The sequence below is a fragment of the Amblyomma mixtum genome, chromosome 3, assembly GCF_055824585.1.
Source record: "Amblyomma mixtum isolate Tamu chromosome 3, ASM5582458v1, whole genome shotgun sequence".
In the NCBI taxonomy this organism is placed as follows: Eukaryota; Metazoa; Arthropoda; class Arachnida; order Ixodida; family Ixodidae; genus Amblyomma; species Amblyomma mixtum.
The window spans coordinates 239,150,669-239,173,471 of NC_143014.1; the positions used below are offsets into that span (position 1 = coordinate 239,150,669).

At 48.5% G+C, this 22,803-nt stretch overlaps 2 protein-coding genes across 2 annotated transcripts in view; both read left to right on the plus strand.

Annotated features, from left to right (window-relative positions):
• Window positions 1–7,998: 7,998 nt before the first annotated feature.
• LOC149354118 (uncharacterized) lies at window positions 7,999–9,881 on the plus strand. Its single transcript, XM_089577457.1, has 2 exons — window positions 7,999–8,325; window positions 9,244–9,881. The coding sequence occupies exons 1-2, from the start codon at window positions 8,184–8,186 to the stop codon at window positions 9,693–9,695; spliced, it is 594 nt and encodes a 197-aa protein (XP_089433583.1). The 5' UTR covers window positions 7,999–8,183; the 3' UTR covers window positions 9,696–9,881.
• Window positions 9,882–19,457: 9,576 nt separating this feature from the next.
• Window positions 19,458–22,803, plus strand: part of LOC149354119 (uncharacterized) — a 36,570-nt gene continuing 33,224 nt past the window's right edge. The window contains exon 1 of the mRNA XM_089583070.1: window positions 19,458–19,749. Coding sequence (XP_089439196.1) covers window positions 19,578–19,749 — 172 coding nt within the window. The 5' untranslated portion in view covers window positions 19,458–19,577. The remainder of the gene's footprint in view (window positions 19,750–22,803) is intronic.

Here is a 22,803-nt window from a genome sequence, read left to right on the forward strand (position 1 = left end):
TTTAGTGTTTCATTGCGGGATTGAATAGTCTGCAATTTTTCTATAAATCTAAGCATGCATTTAAGACCCATTGGAAAATTTCATTCGCTGTCATGAGCTTGTATTGCTTGGTAGTTTTCTGCGCTGTAGTACGGAAGAAGTTTGATAAAGTTTTGAAATTTTGTTTTTTCTTAAATTTGGCTGTGAGTTTCACGCTGAGGTACAAGTAAAAGTGCATAAGAACGAGTTACCAATTTAGACTGCCAGTTTTATTCTATGTTGCCCAATGATTTTAATTTGAGCAATTTTTTGGGGGAGCAGAATTTTCTAGACTTGGGGTCCTAGAGGCCTAGCTTCCCTCAGGGTTTTTTTCTTTTTGCAGATTCCTTCTGGTATTTCCTTAAGTTGAAGGGCTGCCCTCCTGAAGAATTCACGCGGCGGCACAAGAAGGTGGCTCGGTATTTGGCACAGAAATGCTCTGATCTGCGCCGCTCATAATTCAGTGAGTATTTTTTGCCCACAGCAAAGAATTCATTGCTAGTGCATGAAAGGTAAATGCATATACAGTTAGTTGCTCTCCCGTAAGTTCATTCGAGAGCTGCACATGATGCAAAACTGCAAGAAAACATTTACTTTACTCTTACTTGAGCCCTACTCACCTGCTGATTTGTAGATACCTCTTTAGTGGCTCTGTAAGAGCAGTAGCTGAAAGAGTGTGCAGCTGAATGGATAGCATTTAACGTGCATAAAGTAACTGTGTAATATACATGTCTCATTACCACGCCATTATTAGGTGTACCCTTTCACGGTGTACCCTTATTGCAGAGCTTAAGTGTCCCCTTAAATTTTTTTTCCAGGTTCGACCAGCCGAGAGTAGGAGCCACCAAGGCATCGTGGGATTTGTGCCATTAACAGAGTAGCCTGGAGTATTTTGTGCAATAAAGTGAGCATTAAATTTGTTTTTGGCATGGCATTGCTTTGGGGTGCATGCATTGAGCTCACTGCTCTGCAGCTACCCATGTGTGTGCAGGGAAATGGCTTTGAGAACAATTCTGGAGTCCTGACGACACAACACAACAGGACAGAAGACACAACAGGACAGAAGACACAACAGGACAGTAGACACAACAGGACAGTAGACACAACAGGACAGTAGACACAACAGGACAGTAGACACAACAGGACAGAAGACACAACAGGACAGAAGACACAACAGGACAGAAGACACAACAGGACAGAAGACACAACAGGACAGAAGACACAACAGGACAGAAGACACAACAGAACAGGACAGAAGACAGACAACATGCCAAAAACATGACAGGACAGGAGACAGAAACACAACAGAAATTTTCTGTTGTAATCCTGTAGTGTTTTTTGACTGGGATGGAACGTTGTTGTTGTCCTCTAAATAATGGCGCATACCCAATGCGGGGGATCGGCCAAGACACAGGCGGCAACTGATAGGTGCTCAGAACTTTAAGAAGAAAATAAACGATGGGGAAAAATAAAAATGAAATAATAATGAAAATAATAGTAATTTTGAAATAAATGAAACAAATTGAGGTGTGTAATTGAAATAAGTTAAACAAATACTGTTTGATCGGTGACTGAAATAGAGAACGGGGCTAAATATTCCATGTTTCGGAAAGCTTTCGTTGCACATAAATATTGATCATGAGAAAGAGCAGAGCTTAAGACCGCAGCCTTTTATTGTCTGTAAGGAAGTTTTGCATGGCGGAGAGCACATTCCAATTACTATGCCCAAGGCAGGGAGCCCCAAGAGACAGAGCAACCCCAGCTGACAGACTTAGACCTAGCTGTCGTAACGGATGCTCTAGCAGGCGGCTCCGTAAAGAGTAGAAATGGCGGCAGGTCAACAAGAAGTGATGTATCGTTTCGGGCTCTCAGCAGAACGGGCACAATGGGGAGACCGCCAGACCAGATCTATAAAGGTAGAATTTTAAGTGAGGCACGCGACAACGTAGACGCATGAAGAAAACCTCAAGCTTGCGTGATCGCCATACTTTACTGCACCAAGGGTAAAGGAGATGCCGGAAATCGGGAGAGGAGGTCAGAGCTGATGCTGCAAATTCTTTCAAGAGCAGATACCTGCGAAACCTGGCCGCGGTAATATATGCGCTGGGTGGAAGCACAGATACGACTGGGCCTTGAAGAGATGCCTGCCAGGGTATCAGCAACCTCATTCAAATGGATTCCTCTGCGCCCAGGTACCTAGATCAGCCGTAATGAACACACGTGGGGTGGAATCAAGCATTTGAGTAAGCGTAGTGCCTGAGATGTTGTAGGCGCGGTGAGGGAAGAACACAACGATATTGAATCCGTCATAATTACGACAGAAGACAAAGAGCTGTTTAATTTGCTCAACGCCAAGACTATTGCTAGAAATTCGGCCAAATAAATAGGGGTGTAATCGAGAAGCCGGAGTGAGAATGACCAGTCAAGGGAGATGGAGAAAATGCCAACACCGGCCTTTTCTTCACAATGTGAGGCGTCTGTCGCTATGAGCACATAAGATTTAAAGCGCAGCAAGTAATCCTGTAATAAACGGCTGAGCAAATGAAAAGGCATTAACTTTGCATGTTTTGGAAAGATGTCATCGAAGACAATCTGAATAGATGAAGAATTGGCGCATACCGGGAGGATGCCCGAAATACGGAAGTTTAAGGGGTCAAGGAGAGATTGCACAAAAGATATCTGAGGGGTATGGAAACGCGACCAGGTTTCGTTGAAAAATGGCCGAGGCTGACGAAGGAAGATCAAATTGGAGGCATGAAGCGACGAAACGCACATTTTTACAAACGTTTTCACCGTTAAGAGCCGACATATTGAAGGCAATGATGGAATATGCGCTTCCAAAGACAAAACGGAATTCGCCACAAATTTTGGAAGGCCCAAACACAGGCGCAACGCCTCCCGCTCCAAGAGAATCAAGGGGCGAAGTTTATACGCTGGCGCACCAGAGAATAAAACACAGCCAAACTCTAAGACTGTACGGACGAACATTCTATAAATCATAAGAAGCGAGTGCCTTCTCATGCCAGAACGAACATTGCTCAGCCTGCGCATCATTCCGACTGCTCGGACTCCTTTCGCAGTGATCTGCTCGATATGGGCCCCCCAGGAAAGAGAAGGATGATAAATTACTCCGAGGTATTTGATACTTTGCACTTGAGGAATTACATGGTTCCGGTAAACAATAGAGATATTAACTGGATGAGACCGCGGAAAAACCAATAAAGTACATTTATTGACATTAAGGGACAGATTAATGTCTCCTAACCATTGGTCCAGGACATTCAGGTAGGACTGTAAGGACCGGTACCAAGAGGAAATGTCGTTCTCTGAAGCAAAAAAGGCGATGTCATCAGCATACACATAGGTGGTTACCTTAAGACCGCAGGGAATACTGCTGAGTAAGAAGTTGAAAAGTACAGGGGAGAGGTCTGCCCCTTGGGGCACTCCTATCGCTTGTCGAAATCTGCTTGATGTAACACCGTTCTGGAAGCAGTAAAATTCCCTGTCAGCAAGGAATTCAGCAACCCAAGCCACAAAGTATCTCGGGAGTCCTACTGCCTGTAGTCTTTGCAAGAGCGCCCTGTGCTCAACGCTATCATAAGCTTTAGACACATCTAAAGTGAGAAGCGCTGCGTATTGGTTTCGGCGACGAGCTAACTGTGGGCGGCTCTCCGGTTCGGTATGGGCACACCATATAGAGCATCCTGGCCTGAAACATATCTGGCAAGGGTTCAACAACCCAGTCTCTGAAATAATGGACATTATTCTACCACGCAACACCCTCTCAGTTAACTTTACGAGATTCGAAGTTAAAGAAATTGGCCTTATATTGTCTAACACATAACCATCTCCCTGCTTTTTAAGCAAAGGGATAATCTTTGCTAGGCGACACTCATTTGTAATCCATGGCCCCTTGAGAGAGTAATTTATAAGTGCCAGTAAGTCGGTGGGAGATTCCTCTAACAAAATTTTAATCATAGAAGTCACACCATCAGGGCCAGGGGCCGCGGGTGGAAGGCGGGATACAGCGTTCGAGAGCTCAGTGAGGGTGACCTCCTCACACCATCAGGGCCAGGGGCCGCGGGTGGAAGGCGGGATACAGCGTTCGAGAGCTCAGTGAGGGTGGCCTCCTCACACCATCAGGGCCAGGGGCCGCGGGTGGAAGGCGGGATACAGCGTTCGAGAGCTCAGTGAGGGTGACCTCCTCACACCATCAGGGCCAGGGGCCGCGGGTGGAAGGCGGGATACAATGTTCGAGAGCTCAGTGAGGGTGACCTCCTCGAAATCGTCCAATCTGGCAAGAAATCTCGGAGGAGAACGAAGAAGAGCCGTAAACGGACGCTCAAGGCCTCTGCCTATCTCTTCTAGAGACTGAGCAAGTTCAGCCGGTGACTGAACTAGGGAGTCGGCGTTCACGGAGGTCGAGAGTAGTTTCCTGGATTTTAGCTAATTGAATAAAGCACGCCTATTACCAGATTTTGAAAAGTATTCGTAGTGTTAGTATCGTACAACTCTTTTGCCCGAGGTACGGTGCGCTTAAACGTAGCTGCAATGAACTTATAATTGATCCAGTTTTTGGGACACTGATTGTGGATCAGTTTCTTCCAAGCAGCCTTTCGGCGCCTATAATCTCGAGTGCACTCTGCGTTCCATCAAAGGCATGGCGATGTTCCCTTATGTGCCTGTACCAAGAAATCCGATTTTTTACGAGCTGCATCCAAAATTGAACAAAAGCCAGCAGTACTTTGATTAGAGCTAGCTGGTTGTAGCATGACATGTTTACGCAAAAGGCGTACTGGCGCTAAAAAAACGGAGACAAAACGCACAATGGCGCCAGTCCTGTCTTGTGTGTTTTGACTCCGTTCTTTTAGCGCCAGTACGCCTTTTGCGTAAACATGTCAAGAAAAAATTCGGATGACATTATCTCAACTGTTGGAATGAGATAATTCCTGAAGGTCTGTTTTGAGGACATTTTTAAAACTGCCGTAATTTATGAATGTGCGCCGTGTGCTGTTAGAAGACGTCAACTGGCACATAACTTGGAAACTCATCGGAAGATGATCACTATTGGCGGCACAGCCGACTGGCGCCCAAGAGCACACAGTTATTCGGGGGGAAGAAAATGGCAGGTCTAACGCTGAGCGAGGCTGACCACAGACGAATGTCCGGGAGACCCGAATTTAAACAGATGAGGTTACTTACACAAGCCCAGTCCCATAGCAGCGTACCGCAGCGATCTGTTCGAAACCCCCACGAAACGTGATGCGAGTTGAAGTCTCCAACAATTCAAACCTGTTTCCTGCAACTTAATTAAAATGAGTCAAGAGGCCGAATGTCATGCACAGCTGTTAGAAAATGTACATTAGCCAGAGTGAGTGGCTGATATCCAGGAATATTGAGATCAAGAGCCTGAATTTCGCACTGCCTGTCCATATATTGAAATGACACAGTTGCCCTGTGATAAAATTTTGTGGACACGAACAATAGCAAGCCACCACCTCTTGAGGGCCGGTCAAGCCTGAAAGAACGATAATTTCGTAAATTGTACCTAGAATATTTAGTGAGCCACGGTTCCTGAAGAGCAAATAAATCTGGGCTTAATTTACTGATTAAACAAACTAAAGCTATCGAAGCGGAATGAATAGACCGGCAGTTCCACTGCAACACCCTCAACGACCCTATGTCGCCAAAGGTGCCGCAGCGGAGACCGTCTGATCCAAAATACTGCCTTTTGGTGTAGATTTAGGGTGATTCTTTTTTGTCTGCGTCTGAGAGCAAGACAGACCAGCAACACCTAACTGAGACGCACTGCGCTTTTGAGCATGCATCTCAGTCGCCATGTCAACGCACTCTTCAGATGAGATTTCTGCCGCACTGTGATGTGGATAACTGGTTGGAGGAATAGACGAAGGCTGTGATTGAGTCTGACTCAGTGGACTGGAAGCCACGGGTACAGAAGGTTCGGGACGTGCAACCAACGGAGAGGTGATTGTGTCACAAAGAGGAGCAATAGAAGCTTGCAACAAAGCGCACATCTGGGATGCCACGACCTGCGAAATGCACGCGGACAGATTTTCGACTATACGATCCATGGCACTCGCCATTGCTGTTTCCATCGCCGCAGCAATCACTTGCGACAAGGAGGAATCCACAACGGTTGCATGCCGCGCTGCCACACTTGCATAGCCAAATATCCTATCTTTGATGATTGCAACTGCCTCACGTCTTGAGCACCTGCTCTTGTCAATCAACTCTAGCAGTTCAACTTCCTCAGCCCGAGCTGGGATCTCGGAATGGCTTGCTGAGTGTCCACCACCACTCAAACAGCATTTCTCATGTTGAGAAGTACACCCAGCCTGGTCGTGGCTATCTCCACACCGACAGCAACGGAAACTCGATTTACAGGCCTTGGCAACATGGCTAAACCACCAGCAATAACGACACTGAAGGGGCCGAGATGTAAATTGATCCACACAAAAAATGGCTGTGGCTTAGCTTGGTTAAGCCCGGTAATTGCGAAAGCAATATCCGTAGCTACGCCATGGTTCAGCTGGTAGTATAGCTGGTGGTGGTGCTTGTGGTTAAACTTGTGGTGATGCATCGGTTATACAATCCAATCCAATCTTAGCTGTGACGTCACACCGCGAGGTGCGGCGCGCGCGGTGGGCGCAGGAGTTAGGCAGCAGCCACCACGCGCGGCCTCGCCTCGCGACGGCACAAGTTGGAGCCCTGCTCTTGCAGCTGTGACGTCACACCGCTAGGCGCGCCGCGCGCGGCGGGCGCAGGGGTTAGGCAGCAGCTACCAAGCGCGGCCTCGCCTTGCGACGGCACAAGTTGGGCCCCTGGTTTTTGTTGCAGATGGTATGACGTCATAGCAGAGGTCAAGCTAAAGGTCAATGGTAGTTACCGTGGCCTCACCACGCGAGGAGCTGAAAGTGAAAGTAGTATTGCTTTCGCAATAAAACCAAACGCCACACCTTAACTTCGGATGGACAGGTCAGCCCCGCAAATGTAGCTATAACTGTCACCGTCGGTATCTTTGTTCCGTCCACCACACGACTGCATCGGTGAATGGCGATCACGCCAGCCGAAGTAAGCTTTTCTAGTGTCTCAGCCGCGCTTAGCTGTGGGTCTACGCCACGGACTAACCCTTTCGAATACGCTAGATGAGGAGGTATGAACGCGCTCACCGGGTCATTGGCAAACGAAGAACACTTCAGTAGGTCAGCCACGCATGCCTGGTCTCGTGATCTGCAAACTATCCCGCCACGGCCGAACTCATCATCATCATTGTGGAATCTTCACGTGCGTTTCCGAAGTTCGCGCACCTCTTATCGCTTTATCTGGCGATCCTTCATAGCTTCGAGCTATCGCTATGTACACGTGCTCCTTCCTATCTTCCGGCCACTCGGCTGCTTATAAATACGTCCTACACTTTTGAATAAACGTTCATTTTTCTGGTTCTACTGGCTGTGCGGCTGCTTCCTTGGTTCGGCGTTCTGCGGGCACGCTATGGATATGCAACAGTGGCGACGTGGATGCGCGTCCGAGAGTGCGGTGTAAAGCTAAGGATCGAGAAGTGCAAGTTGCGTAGCCCAGCGGTAACTTATCTTGGTCATCGCATCGATCGTGATGGGCTTCCTCCGACAGAGAAAAACCTTGACGCTATCATGCAGGCGCCGAGCCCCTGTAATGCCAGCGAGCTACGTGCGTTTTTGGGTATGGTTACGTTTTACTCGAGGTTTCTGCCGAACATGTCAACCACACTTGGTCCATTGTATCAGCTGCTTGAAAAAAATGCACGTTGGCAATGGAAACAGCCTCAAGAGCTCGCGTTTGAACGTGCCAAGGAAAGCCTTAAAACAGCCAAGGTTCTCGTTCATTTCGACCCTTCGAAGAAACTTAAGCTTGAATGTGATGCATCTCCGTACGGTGTGGGAGCTGTCTTGTTTCACACGACTGGTAACATTCACAGGCCAATCGGGTTCCGCTCGCGAACCTTGACCCAGGCGGTGCGCAAGTATTCACAGCTCGAGCGAGAGGCACTGGCTCTGGTATTCGGCGTCACGAAATTCCGTGACTACCTTCTAGGTCGGGAATTTACCTTGGTGACTGACCATCAGCCACTGCTCGGCCTGCTGAGATCAGACAAGCAAACGCCCACAATGGCCGCCGCACGGATACAACGGTGGGCGCTTCACCTGGGGGCCTACCGATACCGGCTACAGTACGCACCAGGACGACAGATGCTGAATGCGGACGCCCTGAGTCTACTTCCGCAGCGGTCTCCGGAATCTGGCGATGACGGTGAGCCGCCCGAATATGTGCTGTCGCTGAACCAGCTGAACAATGGCGCCGTAACAACGCGTGAGCTGAAGGTATTGACGTCTTCTGACCCTGTCCTGGTCGAGGTCAAACGGTACATACTACATGGGTGGCCCAGGAACACAAACGGAATGACCCGAGCTGTGCTGCCGTTTTTTGACCGTAAACTAGAACTATCCGTTACACATGAACTGGTGTACTGGGGTAATAGGGTCATAATACCGACCGAAGCTAGGGAGCGAGTGCTGCATATCCTACACGAAACGCACCAGGGTTCACCGGCAATGAAATCCGTCGCACGTTCTCTGTTCTGGTGGCCAGGCCTCGACAGAAACATTGAAGAGGTATCTGCTCAGTGCCAGCACTGTGTGCAAAATCTGCCGATGCCAGCCGCGGCCCCCGTCGTTAACTGGCCTGAAACAGGCGAAAGGTGGTCCCGTATTCACATTGACTACGCGGGTTCCATCTGCAGAAAAATGATACTCGTAGTAGTCGACGCACATACCAAGTGGCTCGAAGCACTGCCTTTGGCGCAGGCTTCAACGCAGACTACAATTAACGGTCTGCGTGACATTTTCAGCAGGTTTGGAATACCTCGCACAGTCGTTTCTGACAACGGTACCCAGTTTACCAGTGAAGACTTCGCGTCGTTCATGGCAAACAACAACATTGTGCACCTTCGATGCGCACCGTACCATCCCCAGTCTAATGGTGCGGCGGAAAGGGCCGTGCGAACTGTAAAAAATGGCCTTCGAAAAATGAGTAAAGGGAACCTGGAAGAGAACCTAGTACGGTTGCTTTTTAACTACCGGAGGACTCCGCAAAAGTCGGGTAAATCCCCAGCAGAGCTGCTTTTGGGCTATCAAACACGCTCACGCTTGGACACATGTTTTCCTCCAGCCCTTCCGGGACCAAAAGAGAGCAACGATGACTGGCTGCCACTACCTGGAAGTGAGGTATATGCCCGCAATTACGGTGCGGGGAGCAAGTGGACGCCCGGCCATGTGAAGGCGACGTCTGGATCGAGAATGGTGACAGTGGAAACATCGGACGGAGTTGTCCAGCGGCACGTAGACCAGGTCCGCCCGCGGCAAGAAGCACCAGGGGTTACCCCGGCAGTAACTACAACCACTACACATCCCAGTGAGCCAGACGAAGCAACACAACTACAGCATCCAAAAACTGTGAGCCCGGATGAAGACACCAATGCGCGGCGCATCCCAAATGGCAACGATTCTCCACATTTTCCAGCACCAGATATTCCGGTGGCCCCGTTGAACACGGGTGTCGCCCAGCAAGCCCTAAGACGCTCGACAAGAGAACGCAAGCCAGTGCAACGCTTTCATTTCTGAGGAGGAAGGAATGTGGAATCTTCACGTGCGTTTCCGAAGTGCGCACACCTCTTATCGCCTTATCTGGCGATCCTTCATAGCTTCGAGCTATCGCTATGTACACGTGCTCCTTCCTATCTTCCGGCCACTCGGCTGCTTATAAATACGTCCTACACTTTTGAATAAACGTTCATTTTTCTGGTTCTACTGGCTGTGCGGCTGCTTCCTTGGTTCAGCGTTCTGCGGGCACGCTATGGATATGCAACAATCATCATCAGCCTGACTACACCCACTGCAGGGCAAAGGCCTCTCCCATGTCTCTCCAATTAACCCTGTCCTTTTTCAGTTGCCGGCACTGTATCCCCGCCAACTTCTTAATCTCATCCGCCCAGCTAACTTTCTGCCGTCCCCTGCTACGTTTGCTTTCTCTTGGAATCCACTCCGTTACCCTTAAGGACCAGCGGTTATCTTGCCTTCGCATTACATGCCCTGCCCAAGCACATTTCTTCCTCTTGATTTCAACTAAGATGTCATTAACCCGCGTTTGTTCCCTCACCCACTCCACCCTCTTCCGATCTCTTAACGTTACACCAATCATTTTCCTTTCCATAGCTCGCTGCGTTGTTAACTTAAGCTGAACCCTCTTTGTTAGCCTCCACGTTTCTGCCCCATAGGTGAGTACCGGTAGGATACAGCTGTTGTATACTTTTCTCTTCAGGGATATTGGTAAGCTACCATTCATGATCTGAGAGAAACTAATATGCGCTTCATCCCCTTCTTATTCTTCTAGTTATTTCCCTCTCATGATCCGGATCTGCGGTCACTACCTGCCCTAAGTAGACATATTCTCTTACTACTTCCAGCACCTCGCTACCAATTGCGAACTGCTGTTCTCTTGCTAGGCTGTTGAACATTACTTTGGTTTTCTGCATGTTAATTCTTATCCCCACCGTTCTGCTCTGCCTGTCTAACTGATTGATCATGATTTGCAGTTCTTGTCCTGAGTGGCTTAGCAAGGCAATGTCATCAGCGAATCGCAAATTACTCAGGTATTCTCCATTAACTCTTATCCCCAACTGTTCCCATTCCAGTCCCCGGAATACCTCCTGTAAGCAGGCAGTGAAGAGCATTGGCGAGATCGTGTCTCCCTGCGTGACACCTTTCCGTATTGGAACTTTATTGCTGACTTTATGGAGAACTATAGTAGCTGTGCAATTGTTATAAATATCTTCCAATATTTTCACATAACACTCTTCTACACCCTGATTCCGCAATGCCAGCATGACAGCTGAGGTTTCCACTGAGTCAAATGCTTTCTCGTAATCGATGAGGCTATATATAGGGGTTGATTATATTCTGCGCATTTCTCTATTGCCTGATTGATACTGTGAATGTGGTCTATTGTTGAGTATCCTTTACGAAAGCCTGCATGATCATTTGGTTGACTAAAGTCCAAAGTTGTCCTGACTCTATTAGCGATTACCTTAGTAAATACCTTGTAGGCAACGGACGCTAAGCTCATTGGTCTGTAATTCTTCAAGTCCTTGACGTCTCCTTTCTTATGAATTAAGTTAATGTTAGCGTTCTTCCAAGCTTCTGGTACTCTCGAGGTCACAAGGCATTGCGTATACAGGGTGGCTAGTTTTTGTAGCACAATCTCTCCTTCGTCCTTCAACAAATCTGCTGTTACTTGACCCTCACCAGCTGCTTTCCCTCTTTGCATTGCTCCTAAGGCTTTCTTTACTTCCTCCTTCGTTACTGGCAGGATGTCCCATTGCTGTGCTCGACTGCCTCCCTCAGTAACTTGATGATTACATTCGCTACTGTATAGATTTGTGTGGAACTCTTCGGCTAATTCAACTATCTTGTCCATATTGCTGACGACATTGCCCTGTTTGTCTTTTAGCCCATACATCTGGTTTTTACCTATGCCCAATTTTCTCCTCACTGATTTTAGGCTACCTCCGTTCCTTAGAGCATGCTCGATTTTCTCCATGTTAAACTTTCTTATGTCGGCTACCTTGCACTTATTTATTAACGGCCGAACTGCCCGACGGCCGAACTGCCCGACGTCAATGATCCTCATGCAATGAGGGGTGGTCGATTTAAGAGCAGCCTGCAAAGCCTCGAGGTTATTCAGCTTGATGGAGCCCTCATCCTTGGGGACGAAAGCAACCGGAATGCTGCTTACTCCGCCACGGAAGAAACAATCAAGAGGCAGCTCATCTGGGGAGAGACAAGCTGACCAGGGGAGTTCCCCTGGCCTGGAGAGGTTGTGGACATCAGCCCACGTTCCCGCGTTCAGTCACCCTGGAAAATAGGAAGAGAACACAAGAAATCAAGCAGAAATTCGAGAAATAAGTCAGCACCGCTTGGTGCTTAGCCGCAACCCAGCGAACGGGGGCTTCTACGGGGGGGGGGGGGGGGGGGGGGGTTGGCTGATATCCAGGAATATTGAGATCAAGAGCCTGAATTTCGCATGGCCTCACTTCACTTATTCAACACTGTTATAGCTACAAAAGGCTCAGGAAACCCTGGAGAGTATTGCGCAGGGACTGGCGTCACGTTTCCAGACGCAGAAAAACGTCCCTTTGTGCACAATCTCAACCTGTTCAGATTATACCGAGGTTGACAAATGAGAGTTCCTCGCAGTCTTGGCAATGTTGCATCCTGCAGCTCCAGGAAAAGATGGTGTCACTGTTGGTATGATTAAAATTCCCGCCCAGGTTTTAAAAGCCTTCTATTAGATAATGTCAATGCTTCGTTTAAAAATGCATGGATTCCAAGCATTCCGAAGATATCGAAAATTATGTTATTGATGAAAGATGCAGGGAAAGGACACGTCTTAGATAATATTAGGCCTGTTGTGCTAACTTCAAATTTAGTCAAATTAATAGAAAGAACAGCTCATAGTTGTCTCACAAACTCAGCACAGATTGGCTTTCATCGCGGATGCTCTATTGTGGATCTAGCATGTGGACCGCGCATGTGGATCTAGAGAGTGAAATCCGGCTCTCGATACGCAGAATGGAATTTTCAGCTTTGGTGACCCTTGATGTAGCAAAGGCCTATGACAGTGTAAAATATACTATTTTACTTAACAGACTAGCGCAGTTACATCATCCAACCTACATTTATGCGTTGGTATACGAATTTCTGAAGGACAGATACCTTTACTGCACAGAGGAAACCCTATGTTCTAATGCTTATTGTCAATCAAGAGGTGTGCCAGAAGGATCGGTGCTATTACCGCTGCTTTTTAATATTTTGGTCAGTGACAGGCCCATTCCTCCTGATATAAGAGTGTTTGTGCATGCTGAGGACATAGCTTTTTTAGCCTCGGCCAGAGACATCCCTTCCCTTTATCAGATGCTGCACGGATACTTGGATGCTCTTGGAGTTTGGTTGCACTGTATTAATTTATCCCAGAATGTCAACAAATGCGGCACACTGGTATTTCGTCCATACACGCCTTTGCACACTTGATTAGTGCATCGCTATAGACAGATTCCACAAGCGGAATCCGTTAAATAACTAGGTGTTACTTATCACCCAGCATTAGATTGGAGCATTCATACAAAGAACAATGTGTTTAAAGGAGAACGCGCTCCAGGCCGGCTGACACGAATCGCCAATAAGAAGTTTGCATGTAGCGCGACACATTGTTGTTACTATACAAATCCTACGTAAGAACTATGCTTTAATTTTGTTGCATTCTGTTCTCTGGTAGCGCGAAGTACATGAGTCAACCCTTAACCTCATTGGAATGGCGCGCTCTACGACTCTGCCTTAGTTTAACAAAACCAGTTTTAAACTCCCTGCTTTATCTGAAAGGCCGTATCCCTGATATAATTTCCCGCTTTCAAATACTCGCGGTGCGAACTTTTACTCAGTTCGTTGGACCCGATGACTGATGTCAGTACTCCTATTTTTTGTCTCAACCGGCCTTATTTTCTCATAATTGGCGACGGTATCAAATGGCACAAATTACGTGAACGCAGAATTTTTTAACACCGTTTGGTGTTTATCTCACTTCTTTGAAGTGGGTTGACGACACGCCGGCAGCAGTGGAATTCCATTTCCGCCACATTTTCCCATCTAGTGCGAAAGACATGCCCACAAACATTTTAAACGCATCCTTTCTGACACATAGCGGAATGCACCCACTATATGGCGCTTTCTACCGATGCCTCCGTCCGCTGCTGAAAAGCTGCAGTTGGCATCTTTTCGCAGGATTTGGCGCGGAGCTATTCTGGCGGCATTCTAGATGATATTCCTATATATCCTTTGCCGAATTTTGGCTCTGGGAATGGCCCTACACAAAATTCCATGTCATGTATCATACGTTATCATCCTGGCTGATTGTTTGTGAGTTTTAGTCTTCCTTGAAACTCCAGAAAAAAATTTTTTGAGCCGTTTCCTGCGATTTTTTGCCCCATTCACTTTAAAAGAGACCGTGTTGTCTGGATTCCTGGCCATGCAGGTATTCATTCAAACGAGGTGGCTGATTACTTATCAAGGTCAGCTGTTGACGGGTCAGTGACACATCCTGTCCCGAATTTCAATCTGCCGGCGATTTCCATGTTTGATTTGATTTATTCGATTTATTGGTATTTAACGTTCCAAAGCGACTCAGGCTATGAGGGACTCCGTAGTGAAGGGCTCCGGAAATTTCGACCACCCGGGGTTCTTTAACGTGCCCTTACATTGCACTATACACTGGCCTCTAGCAATTCGCCTCCATCGATATTCAGCCGCATCGGCCTGGATCGAACCTGCGTCTCTCGGGTCAGCAGCCGAGCCATGTTTCAGCGGCTCCAATAGATATCAGCCAGGTTACGCAATACCTTACTAAATACCACTGCTTATCAGCACTTAGCATCTAATTGGAATGTCCGTTCGTGTAAAACCAGGCTGTGTGAGGTATCAATGATCCGGTTGCTGTGCAGGATTACCAGTTTAAATTCATATCTATGCAGATGTGGGTGGTCACCGACAAACCTATGTGACCCATGCTGGGATGTTGAATCTGTAGAGTGTTTTTTCCTCGGATGTCCAAAGTTCGCACTAAAGGGAAACATTTATGTGTAGGTCCCTCTTTCGAGGTTAGGGATTCCGTTACCTCTGGCAGTGTTATTATCGTTCGGTGCAAGCGCCACAGGATTTGAATTGGGTTCAATTTGTGGGATTCTTCATGATTACATAATTGCAACTAGTAGGCTGATTTGCTAACTCTTAAAATTCTTGGAGCTTTTTTTTCACCAAATTTTTATTTGTTATTTAACTTTAAATATTCTTCTGTCCTTTTTCACCGATAAATTTGTCAAAATTCACGCTTGGCTCTGATATTTTGTCGTAATCGCCTATAGAAATATCCTTGTTTATGCCACTGTACCTTGAACCATCCCCCCATGTGGGTATTGATGGTATGTGGTTGGTTGGTTGGCCCGAAAAAAAATGGCACATACCCAATACGGGGGAGTGGCCAAGACACAGGCGGTGAACTGCTGGAAAGGGGAGCCTCGCCACCGCGAACCGCAGTATCTCAGCGCTGCGCGAGCCTATACTTGTTGAAAAGCAGCGGCAAGTGAGCGCGGAAAAGCGGGAGCACCTTGCCATGACACTCGATTTTCGCGCCCACACGGCGCGCGCAGACACCCGCGAATATCCAGGTGCCCTCTTTTGAAGCGAGCCCCAGCGGCGAAACAGGCGAACGCCGCACAGTCTTTATCAGGCGCGTTACGTAACAGCTCGAGAGTGAGGGCGGAGGCTGTCGTCACGCGGCGCACTCTCGCAGCAAGCGCCGGTCGGAGACAGCAGCGCCGCGGTGCGGCCCCGCGGCCACTCCGCCGGCTGAAGCCGTGGGGCGTGTATTTTTGAAAACGTCTGTACTTGGCGGTAGTGAGAGATGTGCGCTGCATGCGTTGGTATTGACAACGTTGTGCCTGAAACGCGGCGCTGAATCCTTAGGCCTTCGGCGTTGATTGTGTTACACTCCGATCATTTTAAGGAACGGAAGTTCGCATAACTAGCTCCCTGAGTCAGTGAACGCCTGAATCGCGCTTATAGGTACGTGGGGTGATGACAGAGAGATGTGGGCTGCATGCGTTAGCGCTGAGAACGGTGAGCGAGCTCTCGCAATCAACCATTAAGTCCCACCTGCCAGGGTGGCAGGGTGGGTGCGCTGCCTATCCAATGTCCAGAACGTGTATCAGCCCCAGACAGGCTGATAAGGGACTGACAATCGACTACGAATCATCCGGGAGCGGCAATGCTGCCGCTGGGTTTATTGTGAGCGCTTATATAGGCCGTTCTCGGTTGACGCGCAACACGGTGCGCATCACGTGCCATATGCCGGCATGACCCAGCACGATACAGAACGCACTCAACGTTACAGACGCTAAACCTCTTATAGTTGCACGATACGCCATAGCTTTCGCTCTCCAACCAGCTTCAGCAGTATTTGAACCCCAGCTAATTTTGCATTTCACCTCCATCGAAACGCTGCCGCCGCGGTCGAGTTCGAACACGGGTACTCGGATCGGTGGCGGGGGATCTCGATATGTGCACCGCTCGAGCGGAAACGCATAGCCGCCGCCATTCGCCATTGTGAACCGCCAAACAGCTGATGAGCTGCGCTCAAATTTCGCTTTAAGAAGTAATGTAATCGTCGGCTTTTTTTTAACATTGGGGAGAATTAGTTTAGGACTGCACATGGGCACAAATTGGAAGTAGAGGCACATTTCGAGATCCAGTGTCCGCGCTTGAAATGGAAATGAAATTCGATCACATTTAGGATTTTCAGGTTTCAGAATTTCAGGTTTTTACCGACATTATAAGAAAAAAAACCTATCTTTTTAATTATTCTTCGTGATGCGTGCCTTCGGGCTTTGCTTCTGCCCCCCTTCACATTTATTCTGATGATAGTCTCAGTTTATGGCACAAGCTCCGATAGAACTCATTCTTCATTGAGTAACCTTAGCCCGAGCCGAAGTTTTTGTTGGGTTTTCATCGCGGGGACCTCCGCAATGCAGAAAAAAGCAGAGCAGTCCTAAATAGCCATTACTACTGCTCATGCGTTTATGTTGACATAACCGAACGAAACGGGGCTGCAATGAAAGCGTCGTAATAGCACTCGTAACTAGTGTTTCCGGCACGGTAATGACTACAGCCTTTTGTGAAGTAGGCTGACCGGCGACAATTCAATGTCCAGCTGCCGCTTCGCTTTTCCTCGCAAGCGATGACAGGGGCCTCCGACTGTCAATACATCGCTGATCCCATGCAAGCTCACTGCTAAGAGGTAGCAGCAAACACCGTGATATCACAAAACAAAATCGCTGGAGGCGAAATTCTAGAAACTTGTCTACTGCGCGATGTCAGTGCACGTTAATGAACGCCAGGGGATCGAAATTAACCGGAGCCCTACACGACGGCGCCCCTCGTAGCCTTATTAATAATCTTTGGGATGTAAAACCCCACAAAACCGTACCCAATCCAAACAAAACCGCTGAGGCTCGCCGAACATGCAAAGGCACGAGTGTGGATGATTCACTGGTATTTTCAGCTTTAAATTGCTGGCAGGCGATCGTAAGGTTGAGCTCAACGAACTCGAACGTGCACGAGAGTGTGTAGGGAAATCTACTTAATAGTGAATTTTCTCGTAGTACGCTCTGCAAATCACGTCATTTTAGTGTGCGCGAGACAGGCCATTTGATGTTCTTAGGCTCGCTGAAGGAGAACTCTGGTCGGTTCTCTTGCTGTGGATTTACCGGAGTGCATGTGCCAGTAATTTCTGAAGGCAAACCTTTCTGCTCGCAGCCTAATGTGACACAGGTTATTGACGATCTACTGTACTACGAGAGACGTGCCACTGGTGGCCCACCTCGCGCACATTACAAAAATATCCTGCCAAGTATGAAGAGCGTGTAAAGAGACAGGAAGCGCAGCCAGAGCCCGAGCCTTTCATCGATGAGCTGAACGACGAGGCGGGCGAGAAGACATCGGAAATCCCCAATGAAAGTTGGAGAGCAAACAGTTTTGTTGAGATTCGAAATTAGGAAGACGGAATCACTGAGATGACTCTGCAGTGCTTCTTAGGAATAGCAGGAAGCTTTGAGATCGGGAGCAGATGTGTTTTTGAGTAGATTTTGGGCCCGTGAAAAAGACGATTTTAACTTTGAAAACTCCGGCGGACATTTATTACCTATCAGGAAAGAACAGATGAAGGTTCTGCGAACAATTTATTAATTATTTACCGTAAAAAGAGAGCCATCTATGGTGACTGATCGGGGTTATTGCGTTATTTCTTAGCTCCATCTCACTATGTGCTGCAATGCTCATTTTGTCGTTGTAAGGTTTATTCAGGCAATCGTGCAGCAGCCACGGAGGCATTGAATAGCTACGATGCAGACAGAATGTAGAAAAGGAATATGTGTATGTTCTGAAAAATATCTATTTCAGTTGCCGAGCTACCATAGTCCTTCATACTATTACGTAGTCCGTGGACCATACTGATGAAACACCGAGAAAGAAGGGTGTCAGACACCTCCTTACGGTATGTGCTGAACGCAAATCTCGACCACGGGAGTGAAATAACTTGAATAATAAATGTTGGCTGCAGTGTGTTTAGCGGGCACTCTCAGGCTTTCAAGAGGAAAGTAGGTATATAACAGCTGCATCTTTCCGGTGCCAAACAAGGGCATAGCAGGCGGCGTCAGAGAGTGAGGTTGGCGGATGAGATTAGGCAGCCTACGCTGAAAAGCTGGCCGCAACTGGCACATGGCAGTGTTATTTGGAAGCATTCAGGACAGACCTTTGTCCTCTAGAGGGGGTAGTTCGTATTTCGATGATGATTATCGTTTATAAGCACTACGGATTCAAGAATGCTAACCCATTCTGCGTGGCATCCATCTCGGGGGCTGCATTTTTTTTTACTTGTGTGCTACAACGCACAGTCATTTATTTTATCTGCCTCCGAAAGGTTTCTTCGTATATGAGCTTCAAGCCTCTAACACATCCAAGAACCTTACGCAATTCGCTCATTATTCTTATTGGAGTGGTTTTATTGTTCTAATATAGGTAATCCACTGCGTTCCTACCCCTTCTCCGATATTATCGATTCTGAGTCCCCTGATGAGGTTCTACAGATTTTACTACGGCAGAATTGCTGGCCTCCATAGATCGCCTCAAAAAAACTCTGCTCCCGGACACGATGGCGTACCTGACTCGTTGTTTCACAGTTTGGAAGGACCAGCTCTCCAGTCCCTCCTTGATACATTCAAATAGGTGTGGCATTCTGGAGTCTTCCTTGCAGAGTGCTAACGTAATATAGTTGTACCAATCACCAAATCAGGTAAGCCGCCAGTTTATCTTTCGGCCCTCCGCCCTATTTCACTTACTCAAACTATCTGCGAGCTTTATAAACACATTCTAGCAGCTAGCTTGTCATGATGGCTGGAATCAAATGACTGCTATGCGGAGTCTCAAATTGAGTTCCGCCCTCAATTGGAAACGGTAGACGGTCTTGGTGTTTCGGCTGCGGACGTACTTAACCATTGTTGTGATCGGTGGTCGCTACTGACATCACAAAGGCATATGGGAACGTCCTTCACTCTGCAATTCTTGGCACCCTTCTAGATTTCGGTCTCCCGCATGGGTTTTTCCTCTCAATTTGTTGTATCGTCTAAGTTTCGGTTTCGCTTTCACTTTGTCCGTACCGTGGCGCCAGTGTCTTGTGTATAAAATGCTTTTGTAGATGTTATTAAAGCACAGTTCGTCTGAGACCACAGCAGCCTCCGGACTCTCTGCGGCGCTCTCCCGGGCCCGCCACACAAAGGAGCCCGAACACTATAATGGCGACGAGGTTTCATATTCGTTCCTGAGCCTTCCTTCGCTGCTAGCACCATGAGCGCCGCCATCCCTCCGCCGCCGCCGCTCCTTCCCGTCCCGGGCCGCCCCGCTGTTCCATGGCCACAATGGCACCGCATGTTCGAAACGTTCCTCGTGGCCTCAAGATCGTCGACCTTCTCACCCGAGCGTCGCAAGGCCCTTCTTCTGCACAGCATCGGTACAGAAGGTCAGCGTATTTTTTACACCCTGGCTATCCCTGTTTCTGAGCCTTCACAAATCACCCAAGAGGTTTCTTCCGCGCATGCTGCCGCTGACGCAAGCACCGCCGAAGCCCCAGCCTCACCGTCCGTATATGACCAAGCCATTACAGCCTTATCGTTGCATTTCTCTGCTACCAGCAATGTAATTGTTGAGCGGCACCGTTTTCGTCGCAGAGTTCAACAGCCAGGCGAGTCTACCCAGGAGTTTGTTGCCGCATTACGAGAGCTCGCAGCGCTTTGTTCTTTTGTTGATGTGGAGGATTCACTGCGTGATCAATTCTTATAAGGCGTCGCCTCTCAACACATCCGCGAACGCCTTCTTCTCGAAACTTCCCCACTTTCTCTCGCGCCGTGCAGCTCGCGCTTCAGATTGAACAAGCTGCGCAACAGCTACACGAGTTCTCTTCTGCAAACGTTAGTAGAGTGACATTACGCGGAGCTCGAAACTCCGTAATGTCGACCCGTTCCAATATCCAGCCCGAACGACGCGGCTCGGTTTCCTCACGTGCCTCCCGTTCCGACGGCCAGGCCCTTCCGGATCGCCCCCCAAGAGGTTCTCAAGTTTCGCGTGGCTCCACGTCGTTTTGTTTTCGCTGTGGTTCTTTGCAGCATCTGGCTTCGTACCCACGCTGCCCCGCAAAAGACCAGCGTTGTTTACATTGCGGCCGCCTGGGGCACTTTCGCTCTGTCTGTAATCGGCGAAAACGCAGTCCCGTAGCTGTTCTGGAGGTCGCATGCAGTAATTCTTCCCATGAGGCTGAAATCTTGCACATTCTTTCCGTGGGTAGCCCCCGTCGGGCCGGTGTTCTTGTTGATGTTTCTGTTGCTCAGACACCTTTGAAGCTGCTCGTTGACTCTGGCTACTCTGTGTCTATCTTAGCCGACAGTATTTTTAAACAGCATTTCGAACTAACGTCAACACTTTACTCTCCTAAGGTGAAGTTGCTCGATTATTCGCAACAGCCCATTCCAGTGAGTGGTTGCTTTTACTCAGAAGTCAAATACAAGGACCGCTCCGCCTCTATTCTTTTCTATGTTGTATTACAAGGCACATATCTCCTTGGCGTTGACGCCATAAAATCTTTGGACCTGCACATTGACGGTTCCTCTTTGAGTTGTCTTCAGACTTCAACAACTTCTGCCATCGAAGGAAATGAGCAGAATAAACACCTTCCGGAATGTCTGTCTGCCGAATTCGGAACCATTTTTGACAAAGGCCTTGGAATGGCCAAAGGGTTCATTCATCGCGTCAAAGTTAGATCCAACATTCCACCTGTAACATCGAAGCTCCGTCGACTTCCGTTCACACTTAGACCTCAGGTAACGGAGGAACTGCACCGTCTGGAACAACTTGACGTTATCGAGCATATCAAAGCTTCTGAGTGGGTATTTCCCATTGTCGTGGTACGAAAAAAAGACGGTAGCATCCGATTATGTGTGGGTCTGAGAGAACCCAACAAAGCCGTCGTCACGGACAGCTTTCCCCTTCCCCACACAGAAGAGCTCCTGCATTGTCTCGTAGGAGCAACCCACTTCTCGAAGTTGGACTTGGCATCAGCCTACCATCAGGTACCGCTTCACCCTGACAGCCGTGACTTAACCGCCTTCATAACCCATGAAGGGCTTTTCCGCTTCAAACGAGTCTGCTTTGGATTGGCGTCGGCCCCTGCCGTTTTCCAGCAAATGATGTCGCGAATTCTTCAGGCGTGTTCAGGTGTTCTTTTCTATATCGATGACATCATCGTGTTTGGCAGGAATGAGCGGGAGCACCTGACCAACCTGACGACCGTTCTTGAGCGCATCAAGAATGCAGGACTCAAACTAAATGACAAATGCACTTTTTGCGTACAAGAGCTGTCCTTCTTGGGTCACAAGGTCACCACCGCCCAGGGTATCTCGCCAATGCCGGAAAAAGTGAATTTAATAATTAACCCTCCTGCCCCCACTGATGCAACTGCACTCCGCTCTTTCCTTGGGTTAGTCGAATACTACGCGAAGTTTCTCCCGAGTCTAGCGGACATTGTTGAACCAATGCGAGTCCTCCTTCGCAAGAACCAACCTTTCAGTTGGACTGCCGCTGCAGACGCTAGTTTCCGAAGTATCAAGTCCTTGCTTCAATCCGGCCGGGTACTTCAAATGTTTGACGAGACTCTTCCTATAATTGTTTCCACGGACGCATCTGACTGCGGACTTGGCGCTGTTCTCCAGCAGCTGGACGGGCAGAAGCTACGTACAATTGCATTTGCATCTCGTACGCTATCTCCGGCGGAAAGGAAGTATGCGGTTGGAGAGCGCGAGGCACTTGCATGCATTTGGGCCTGCGAGCACTGGCATACGTACTTGCGGGGTCGTCCTTTCACACTCCGCACGGACCATCAAGCCTTAGTTTCCCTCCTGTCCTCTCAGGGAACGGGCAGGCGGCCTCTTCGCATTGCACGGTGGTCCGAACGCCTTCTCCGCTACAGTAGAGTACCGCAAGGGATCAGAGAACGTAGTTGCGGATGCCCTTTCTCGTCTTCCTGCCTCTGTTTCACATGAAGATGTTTCCGATGAGGAGGAGATTATATTAAATCTCATTACACCCCTTTGCCTCACAAAAGAGCAGTTCGAAAAGGCTCTTAGCGAGGACCCTATTTTGAAAGACGTCAAGGCCTATGTTGAGTCGACTTGGCCTTTCCGTAAGTTCATTTCAAGCGAACTGCAGCCCTACTTCACTGTGCGCGAAGAACTTTCCGTGGTCAGCGACTTGATAATGCGTGGAGAACGAGTGGTTGTTCCCCTCTCGCTGACACCGCAGCTAATAGCTACGGCTCATGAAGCGCACCCAGGAATAGTTCGTACCAAGGCGCGACTACGGGAACGCTTCTGGTGGCCAGGCATGGACAAGCAAGTCGAGCTTGCCGTCCATAACTGCAGCGTCTGTCAGGCAGCCGACAAAAGCGCCAAGTCTGCGGTTTCTCCTCTTCAGCCGGTACCGCTGCCTGACCGCCCATGGCAAAAGCTGGCCATCGACATCGTCG